Source organism: Lactuca sativa, chromosome 3 (genome assembly GCF_002870075.4).
Source record: "Lactuca sativa cultivar Salinas chromosome 3, Lsat_Salinas_v11, whole genome shotgun sequence".
NCBI lineage: Eukaryota > Viridiplantae > Streptophyta > Magnoliopsida > Asterales > Asteraceae > Lactuca > Lactuca sativa.
In genome coordinates this window covers 81,957,315-81,968,120 of record NC_056625.2, presented here as the reverse complement: position 1 = coordinate 81,968,120, position 10,806 = coordinate 81,957,315, and the positions used below count along the sequence as shown (strand labels likewise).

General features: G+C 38.1%; 1 protein-coding gene across 1 annotated transcript; it reads left to right on the top strand.

The window, feature by feature from the left end:
- Positions 1-850: 850 nt before the first annotated feature.
- LOC111904559 (transcription factor TGA2.3) lies at positions 851-4,225 on the top strand. Its single transcript, XM_023900312.3, has 10 exons — positions 851-1,818; positions 1,906-2,006; positions 2,081-2,163; positions 2,319-2,546; positions 2,693-2,761; positions 2,857-2,916; positions 2,998-3,124; positions 3,203-3,474; positions 3,537-3,764; positions 3,836-4,225. The coding sequence occupies exons 1-10, from the start codon at positions 1,712-1,714 to the stop codon at positions 3,980-3,982; spliced, it is 1,422 nt and encodes a 473-aa protein (XP_023756080.1). The 5' UTR covers positions 851-1,711; the 3' UTR covers positions 3,983-4,225.
- Positions 4,226-10,806: the final 6,581 nt, after the last annotated feature.

Genomic DNA, 10,806 nt, shown 5'->3' with positions numbered 1-10,806 from the left:
TTGTTTTTTGTCTGCGGATCTTCTTATCATCTTTTGTTTGCGTCATGCAGACCATGTTCATATATTAGCTTTCGTAGACTGTTTTCTTTTTAGAAGACCACATACCTAAAAAGGTCTAACTTTTTCAACTTCTTGTCTATACCCTGCAACGCCTAAAAAGATCAGTACATCTATTACATTAAAGTCAAACCTATATATACTTGTATCTAAGTTTTTTTTGGCCCTTATGACTATAGGTAACAACTCTTGACACAACCCGCAATACGACACGAAACTGACACGAAAATAAATTGGTTTGGGTTGAGATTTCTGACCTGTCAACCGATTAACCCGCCAAATAAACATGTCATGTTCGGGTTAGTAATTGGGTTCATTGGTCAACCCGCCAACCCGTATATATATTTTTTATTTTCAAAATTTTAAAGTGTATTACCATTTTATAGCAAACTACGTGAAGGTGGTTCACTGTTTAATATATTAGACTTAAGTTATGTGACTATGCCTATCAACCTATGCGTATAACGAGAACCGTTCCAAACATATTTTGGGTCCAGGACGAAAGAACAAAAAAAATGCCCTTAAAATACACAAATGTCATCAAGTTCTTTATAATAACTTAATAATTAAAAAAAAATACTTTTACTATCTTCTAAATATAATAATTTCCATAAAAAAATTGGGCGCCTTTAAAAGATTGGCCCTGGACGGTCATCCTTATCGCTCACCCTCTGGGACGGGTCTGCATATAACATATTTTAAATCAACTAGCCCTCACTATTACACAAATAATATATGAGTTCATGGATTAACCCACCAACCCGCTAACCCGTATAATTAAACGGACCGTATACGGATTAATGTTTGCAACCTGCCAACCCAAGACACAAATAAATATACAAGTTGATACATTCTAACTTATAAATCCAAACCCGACATAATTTACACCCCTATTTATACAACATCGACTCATAAAAACAGATACCTTAGCACGCTCCCACCACATAACCTAAACTTATCTAATTTTTAGCCATTAAAATTCAAATGATACAAAGCCGCCTAGTGAAATTCTTTTTGAGAATAAAAAAGCAAATCCCAAAATATATCTTATCAAATAAATACTTTCAACATGGATTGATTAGACGGAAACCAAGCTCAAAAAAAAAAACAGAAGAGATGAACTGGCTCCGTTACCTCTGTCCGAAAGCCTTTCACTTTATGTCAAAATCTTCTTTTCAACATCTCATTTTCTCAAAAATACACATTTTAATTTCAAAACCCCACAAAACAAAGACCTCTCCAATATTAACAAAATCCTTGTGGCATCCGTGCGCTTACGTGGGTCCAAACAATCGAAGCAAATTGGGGTCTCATAAATAGAGACACGCCACGCGCGCGAGGGTTGAATGAGGGAGAAAAGGTGCGTTTACGCAATTAGGATGACTGTGTTTTCTGCTGGTGTATCGGGAGACTAAAATGCTCAAAAACTTGGGGGAAAGAGAAAAAGAAGAGAGAAGAGAGAGTGATAGGGTCAGAATATGCAATAATGACAAAAACTTCTGACGATGGACTATTATTTTGGGTGTAATTGGAAAAGGCTACCGTACTACTGATTCGCTATCTTCTCATACTGATACCACTGAAAAGATCATATACTTTTACCTTCCAAAGATTTTCCATTTTCCGCCATTGTTATTCACTTTCACCTCAAGAAATGCAAAGCTTCAGAACAACACCACCAACACATCCACCTTCTGTTGCTGTTACTCCTCATCCTCTTTCGTCTTCCGACTTGTATTGCCATTCTCCATTCTACATTAGGTACACTTTCTCTTCTTCATTTCTTATTTTTTAATCATTTCTCGATCATGATAACGATAATGGTGGTGGGTTATTGATGAAAAACAGAGGAGATGAAAATGGAAGAACAGACACGCGTTTTACGGATCTTGGAGAGCTTCAACACTCATCCGCCTTTCATCAGGAGGATGCTGTTGATTTAAGCAGAAGTATGTATATGTTATCCCTTTCTCTGTTTCTTTCTAGAAATAATAACTTTGAAATCGTTTTTGGGGTTTGTTAGGTTCGATATATAATGAAATAAGAGCAGGAAATGGAAATGGAGTTGTTGTTTCTAATGGCTTACAGTTTCGTGCACATCACATGGTAAGTAGCCATGGGTATCATGATTTTTTGTATGTTTGTATGATTTTATCATGTGGGTGCATCGAAAAATACATTTTTTTTGTGTTCTTGTGCGATTTTTCATGTGGGTTCGTTGGGAAGCTGAATCTTGTTTGTTGGTGTTCTTACTTCTTTAGAACTTTGGGTCCACTACAGAGATGAGTTCAATAGGGACAGGGGTGGATACAGGCCAGTTCATGATGCAGAATCACCATAAAGCAATGGTGGTTAGCGGCGGCGGAAGCGGTGGTGGTGGCGGTGGTATTGGAAAAGGGCACTTTGAGAATTGGGGAGAGTCTGGCATTGCAGATAACAGCCAACAAACTGACACTTCTACTGATATCGACACTGATGATAAAAATCAGGTCTTTATCTCTATATCTAATATCTCCCTTCATTTACTTTCCTGCACTTCAAGCGATTGTCTTTTTCTGTAAATCTTGTCTTTTTCTTCAATCTTTTCACCCATTTCTGAATAGAAGATGATGAATAGTTGCTTCATGTTCTATAGTTTAACAGTCTTCAACATGGAGCACAAGATTCAATGGAAGGGTCAATGGGAAAAATCGGAGACCAAAAGGTTTCAAAATTCAAAATTCAAAACCACCATCATCGTCATCTTCTCTAAATCATTCCATAAAAAACCTTACACTGTTCTATAATCTCATGAATCAGATACTTCGAAGACTAGCTCAGAATCGAGAAGCAGCTAGGAAAAGTCGATTGAGAAAAAAAGTATTAACCTTATGACACCTTCTTTCCTACGCACACTACATGTTCGATGATTTGCCTAAATAATCTCCATAATCATCACAGGCATACGTTCAGCAACTTGAAAACAGTCGACTCAAGCTTACACAACTTGAACATGAACTTAAACAAGCTCGCCAACAGGGTATGTTAATTGCCAATGGAGATCAAAGCCATCTACTTGGTTCAAATGGTAATGTCACTAAGAAACCCTAAACTTTCCCAAAATCACAATTCGATCAAGATCATGAAAAACTTGTTAAATCAACAGGAGCATTAGCTTTCGACATGGATTATGCAAGATGGTTAGAAGATCATCAAAGACTAATCAACGATGTGAGATCCGCATTCAACACTCATGCAAACGATAACGAGCTTCGTGTTCTTGTTGATGCAATCATGTCACATTACGATGAAATCTTCAGACTCAAATCCATAGCTGCAAAATCCGATGTGTTTCACCTACTTTCCGGGATGTGGAAGTCACCAGCTGAACGTTGTTTCATGTGGATTGGTGGTTTTCGATCATCAGAGCTTCTCAAGGTTTGACCAACACTTTGACTTTCTTCGATCCCAATTTATTTTGACTTTTTGTTTTTGAATAGATACTCGGGAGCCATTTGGAGCCATTAACAGATCAACAGTTAATGGGAATATGTAATTTACAACAATCTTCACAACAAGCTGAAGATGCTTTATCTCAAGGTATGGAAGCATGGCAACAATCACTTGTTGACACTCTTTCTTCAACCTCTGGTGGATCTGTTGATTACATGGGTCAAATGGCTATGGCTATGGGGAAGCTTGGAACACTTGAAAACTTTCTTCATCAGGTAATACGAATTATATACACCTTTCGAAAACAATGAGAAAAAAGTTTTAAAAAAATGTTATCTTTTGGTAGGCTGATTTATTGAGGCAACAAACGTTGCAACAATTGCATCGGATATTGACAACAAGGCAAGCTGCAAGGGCACTTTTGGTAATTAATGATTATATGTCGAGGCTTCGTGCGTTGAGTTCTTTGTGGTTAGCAAGACCGAAGGATTGAAGTTTGGTCAAAGTATGGTCAACGGATTGAAAGGTTGAAAAACAGCTGAAAATTTTAGGGTGGTTGTATACTTGGTTAGTTTGATTTGGGATTTTATAGGATCTTTGATCTTTGATATTGTATATTATGATAAGTTAGTCGTTTTGTTTCAGAGTTTAAATTGATAAATCCAGAGCAATGTACAACTTTCATTGTAGGAGTTACAAGTTGTGATAGCTTATATTGCTCTTGATTTGTTGATTATGGCTTTTGGACAAACGATTTACCTTCGCTATTTTGCGTTTATTAACGAAATTGTAGCATCTTTTACAAAGTGTAAGAATTTTTGGATGAGGGGGTCAAGTTGACCAAAGAGCCAAAGTATAGGGACTATGCAATTTGAAAATGGGAAAAATACCCTGAAACCGACTCATTATCCTGTTTGACATGGAGGGAAATTGTATGAAGTTAGATTTATAAGAAAATGACAAAAATACCCTCATATATTCGATGGCACTATATATAGTGCAAGGGCATTTATGTCATTTGAAAACATAATGCATGGTCTAGATACAAGTACAAGAGTCCTATGAAGCTATTGATGATTCAAGATTCTTCCGTGGTTTGTTATGTCTTTTTCTTGATCGGTGTACACCGCCACGAGGTATGAACACTCCGGTGCCACCACCACCGTTTGCCGCCCACAACCTCTCCATCCAACCAGGAACCTCAACCTCCCCACTTTTCGACCAACTGAAAAAATAATTTCCCGGCATTACTGACCACCAATCACCGACTGGTCTCTGGTGAAGCCTCCGGCCACCCTTTTTCTTCACTTGAACATCATCATCTTCGTCTGTAAGAAGCAATATCTGTCTTGTGAGTTCAGCATAGATATCATCATCATTTGGAGTGGAGGTGTTGAAACTGTGATCCATTGGGGGATGGAGTGTTGGCAGGTGGTGTTTTGGTGGTGGTGGGTGGTGTTTAAATAGGTGAAAAAGGGTGGTGAGAGTTGGTCAACGGAAAGTGTGTAAGGTGGTTTGGTGGAGGCGAAATTGGAATTAAAAAAAAAAAAAAGATAATGGAAGATTACAAGTTCACAAGTCATTTGTTGGAGCCGAGATTACTGGGTGGGGTCACCGTTTCTTGAACCGGTTGATTGAGAGGTGTCAATGAAAATATACTAAAACATTTTAAATTATAAAAATATGTGTAAAGTCAAATTAAAACAATTGATAAAAGATAAAAGACTTCAATTAAATCAGTCGACCCTCCGAAAGAAAGGGATAATGTACATGCACGCTATGGGAACACGGGTGGAATAATGAATATGCAACCTTCGTACTTTGTTTGTTCTTTTTTTATCATTTTCCATGTGTAGTTTAATAAAAAACATTTGAGTTGTATGTCACAATTCTAATAGTTATACCTATTTTATATTTGAAGTGAAGTGAAGTGCGATATATATTATAAGTCAAAATATTCAATAGTTGATTATTTATGTTAAACAGTAATATAATCATAAACCCACATATGTACAACTTGGTTAGCTAACAAAATAACTAGATCGAAAAGATTGGCAACAATACAATTAAAAATATGTATTTTTAACACCAATGAACAAATGTAATTTGAATATTTTACTCCATATTTATTTTAATTAATCTTGAACTTCTAAATTAATTATTTCTAATCTAATTAAATCTAAAATTCCCTAACAATCAGGGTGTTAAAGTAAATCAGAGGAAAGAAAATATGGTTATTGTCTAAATAGAGATCTCCACTTCGTTATTTTGTTAAACTAGGTTACATATAAATCATCACACATGAACCATGTGAAGGTTATGAAAGGCCGAACATACATGAATGAATTCTAGAATGTAATTTACCACTTTGTTACTGTAACGTCCGGAATTCCAGGTATTATATTTTATCGTTTATTTTTGAGAAAAAGGGAGGGACTCGATGAGTTGAGTCGTAGACTCGTTGAGTAGGACCGCGAATGCTGAGTGGATTAATGAACAGATTCGACGAGTCGGGAAGGGTGGACTCGAAGAGTCCGCGCTGTGGATTGAAACCCTAATTATCGGGGTTTGTGCCCTATTTAAAGGCCTTTATGGCCTCCATTTACGGCTATCAGTCCAGAGAGATACCATAGCGATTGTGAGCGAGTTGTGAGAGAGTTTGAGCCTTTTTGATCATATTTGGTGTGATTTTGCAAAGGAGAAAGTGTCTCCAGCAAGAGGAGGTCAAGAAGATTGCATTTCTGGGGTTTCCAGCTTGGATCTTCAAGTTTGAGGTATCTATTCGATCCTATCCTTCTGTTTTGATTAAGAGCATTGAATTTAGGGTTTTCTATACCCTTTTATGGCTTGTTTAGACGAGTATAGTGTCCCATTGAGTGCTAAACTCTAGATCTGGACCTTTTGAGGTCAAGAGAGCCTGAACCATGCTGCTTTTTGTGGTTCTATGGAGGAAATGGACATAGGTTGCCATGCTAAAAGAGATTTCACCAAAATAAGCCTAGAGTGCCTTGCATATGTACCAAGATTCGACCTTTACGTGTTTATTGGTCATGGGGAAGTCAGATCTATAGATTAGAGAAGGAGATCTAACCTCAGGAGGTCAAATGAGTGTTTTCATGGGAGGAACTTGCCAAGCCCATAAGGGACTCGACGAGTCGATTCGGGTTGCCCCGCGATTCGCGACTTGTGATAACCCGTTGAGTATGGGGTCGACTCAGTGAGTCGAGTGAGGACCAGGGACGAAGAGGACACGCATGAACTCGCCGAGTCACACGAGTGCACTCGATGAGTCTGGTCAAAGTTTGACCGTTGACTTTTGTTGACTTTTAGGGTTTAGTCAGTGTTTGGACTTATGAGCCATTAGAGGGGTAGAATGATCTTTTACCCTTCTTAGAGAACTTATAGAGAGGGGTTAGCCTAGCCTTTAGAAGCTGTATTAATTAGAGTAATTATTTATGTGAGTAGGCGGAGGCTAGTGCAGTATTTCAGAGTCTGAAGTTTACCGAGTTATCTGAAGTGAGTCTTCTCACTATACTTTACCTAGAGTGGTAATTAGAGTTATGTCACAGAGTATATTGTATGCTATGTGTTTTCTATATGATTATGTGCTATATGTGATTCAGAGTTTATAGAGTTAGGACCGAATGGTCCACAGAGTTAGGACCAGAGGGTCCACAGAGTTATGGAGTGGAGGGTCCCACTGAGACACTTTGACCAGAAGGTCATACAGAGTTATAGCCTCGAGTGGCTAATATGTGTTGCATGTGGTATTTTGAGGAACTCACTAAGCATTTATGCTTACAGTGTTTGGTGTTATGTGTTTCAGGTACCAGTGAGGATCGAGGGAAGGTGTCGGCATGATCAGTACACACATGAGGAGTCTTTATACTTTATGATCTTGGGTTGTGTTATGGATTGATATGTGAAACGATGAGATTTTATAATATTTATGAATGAAAATATGTTTTTTTTTAATGTGAAAAATTGTTTGTAAAATTTCGGTGTTACAGTTACTTTGTTCCTTTCTACTTCATTATCTAGACTACACAAGTCTCAACCCACCCAATGAAATGAATGCACATGATACTGATTTAAAAACTCAAACTTCATTGTGAAAACATTAATAAAATAAAATTGTTTTTTCTAATGAATACATCATAAAATCCATATAATCAAGCAAGTATGTATATATATATATATATATACACACACACTACGACAAAAAGGCACATATGAACCGGTTTTTGAAAAAAACGGGTTATATTTTGCAAAAACCGGGTTTTATAAAGAGAAGTGTAATATAACCCGGTTTAAAGTAAAGAAGCGGGTTATATGCGAGAAGTAAAAAACCCGAACTCTACTAACATAACCGAGTCCTTTAGCCATAGACTTATGCAACCTGGTTTTGTAGTACAAACGGGTTCTATGAGTGGATTTATGAGATGGTTAAATGATCCAATTTTCCAAAAACACGGTATGCCTTCTCGTATCCTCAATTGCCGAAGGTTTATAACACATTAGCACCAAGTTTGAATATGCCAAGAAATTGGAGGGATTTTAGGGGGGGGGGGGTGGGGGAGGAATAATATGCAAAAAAGATTGGAGCTAGATTTTAGAGGGAACGAATATTGTAAAAGAAGTTTGAACGAAATAACAGGGAATTTACTTATGGTTATCTCTAGTTTTTTGTTTTTGTTTTAAAATTTGATTTTGTCATTATTTTACTAAGGGAATAATTTCGTATATGTTTTTTTAACATTTATATGTCATATTTATGACATATTTTCAGTTTAATCTTTAAATATCGTATTTACTCTGTAAAATTTTAAAATATCAAATTTGTCTACATCTTTAACTTTAACATTTTTATTTATTCAATCATTATTTTAAATATTTTAAAATCATTATAATTATAAAAAAACTAAAATGACAGTATTATTCACAATCCAATCTTCTTGGAATCATTTTATCATATCACTATTACGATGACGTTTCATAATTTAGGGTTCTCTAATCATGGAATTTGTGATGACAACATCACCGCAATCTCGTTCCCGTGTCGACAATATTAAGTTAACTTCTAGGTTCCATTGAATTGCACTAGTCACATTCACTTCCCCTCCATAATACCACCACTGAAACACGACCAATATTGCCTCCTCGATATCCTCCGTGTTAGCTTATGATATAAGGGTAATCGATTTTCTATTACACATAACGTTAGATTGATTTCCCCGATGAAAAAAGGTATGGTATCCGGTTGAGATAGACTGAAGGGGATTGCAAGCACCCATATATGATTAATAGTATCCAGTTGAGATAGACCGAAGGGTTAGGCAAACACCTAGATATGCTTAGTAGTATTCGGTTGAAATAGACCGAACGGGTAGGCTTGCACCCAGATATGCTTGGCAATATGTTTGTTTAGTATATGTGGTATTTTGGGGGGGAACTCACTAAGCTTTATCCTTATAGTTTTCAGTTTCCGTTTCAAGTACTTCCAGTTCAAATGGGAAGGGCCTAGTCTGATCTCACCACATCTGTAACACCTGGTTTCTGGTACGCACTTATTTATAAAATTATTCATTTATATAAAGCTAATCGACGAGTTAGAAGCCCCAGACTCGTCGAGTAGAATCGAGTCTTGGACGTGGGTTTTCAACTATCTACTCGACGAGTCGAGAGCCCTCGACTCGGCGAGTAGGTATGCCAGAGTAAAACCCAAATTTCGGGGTTTTGTACCCTATTTAAGCATCTTAATCCCCACCTTTTGGCCTCATTTACAGCCTCCAAGTCCTAAACCCTAATCCACGAAACCCTAGAGTATTTTGTGAGTGTGTGATCCATTCTTGAATGATTTTGTGTGTTCTTGAAGCTAGAAGAAGAAGAAGAAGGAGCTAGAAGGTTCAAGGAGAAGTTAGTAGATCTGGGGATTTCCTTCCATCCTCATAACTTTCTGGTAATCAAGTCTCTAACTTGACCATTCATTCATTAGATCTATTTACTTCCATTTTATGAGGGTTTTGGTTCAAGAACCTTGGTCTTTGGGATTTGGATGTAACGCCCCGTTCTTTAAGTGTGTGACTATGAGTCCCTGAAGTTTAAGAGAAAGGTAATTCTGGTCCTTTTCGAGAAAGGAGTTTCATCCGAGAAGGTTTCGGGCGAGTGTATGTGTTAGAAGTATTGGGGCTTCTCGTCACCCTCGTTGAATGTAAAATTATTTGCGAGTGGGTTTGGACTAGAGGAGTTACGGTGCCTCAAAGTTGGTCATTGCTTATAGTTCCTTGTGGTATAAGAAGGAAATGGTTCCATGCATGCATGGCATGCATGCATGTGTAAGTGTTTTGAAAGGTGGCTGGGTACGCCCAGCGTAATGGATCGATGATATGTGCGTTGGCCGGGTGAGTACGCCCCGCGTACCAGGGAGGTACGCCCCGCGTACTCACAGGAATCCCAAACCCTATATTTAGGGTCAGCCACTATATAAGGAATAAGATGGTTCATCCCTCAGCCTCCTTACACTCATCTTCTACCTCAAAGAAACCCTAATCTCGTATTCCCTCCATATTTGAGTGTGCTTGACCTTGAGAAGCTTGTATTGGCAAAAGAAAGGCTTGAAGGAGAAAAGGGAAGTTGTCAAAAGAGAAGAGGGATGATTGGAGCTTGTAGATCTGAAGAGATACCATCCTTTGGAGCTTGTTTGAGGTATACAGCTTCTTGCTTGACCTTCATATTGTATAGATCTATGTATTTTGAAGCTTTTTCCCCATTCTTGTCCCAAAAGTATTCATCTTGTTACATAGTCCGATTTGGTCAAGTGTAGCTGTCCTTTTAGACCTTTGGAAAGGTCTTGAGTGATAAAAATGAGGTCCCAAGGGCTGTAGTTATTTCATGTATGAGTTATGTGGGTCTTAATGGATTAAGACCTTGGATTAAGAGCTTAATGACGTCCCAAGTGATAAAGTCTGAGACTTTATGAGTTCGAATCATATTTGGCCTATGGATCTGGAGTTTGGGCTTAAGAGCTTAAGCCATTAAGCCATTATGTGGATTTGTTGAGCATAGGGTTACGCCCCGCGTAGCCTTAGAGTACGCCCAGCGTAGCGGGCCGATGCCCCGTTTCCCCTTGCGAGTCGTTGCTGTACGCGCCGCGTACCAAGGAGGGTACGCCCATCGTACTCCTCCTGTTGGACTTTCATGTTTGGGCTTCGAGTTTGGGCCATTAGTGGACAGTTGGGTGTTGGGCCAAGTCTGGGAATTTATGGACAGAGTGTTTTGGGCCCAATTATTGTTATGGACCTTGGTTCTAGGCCCATT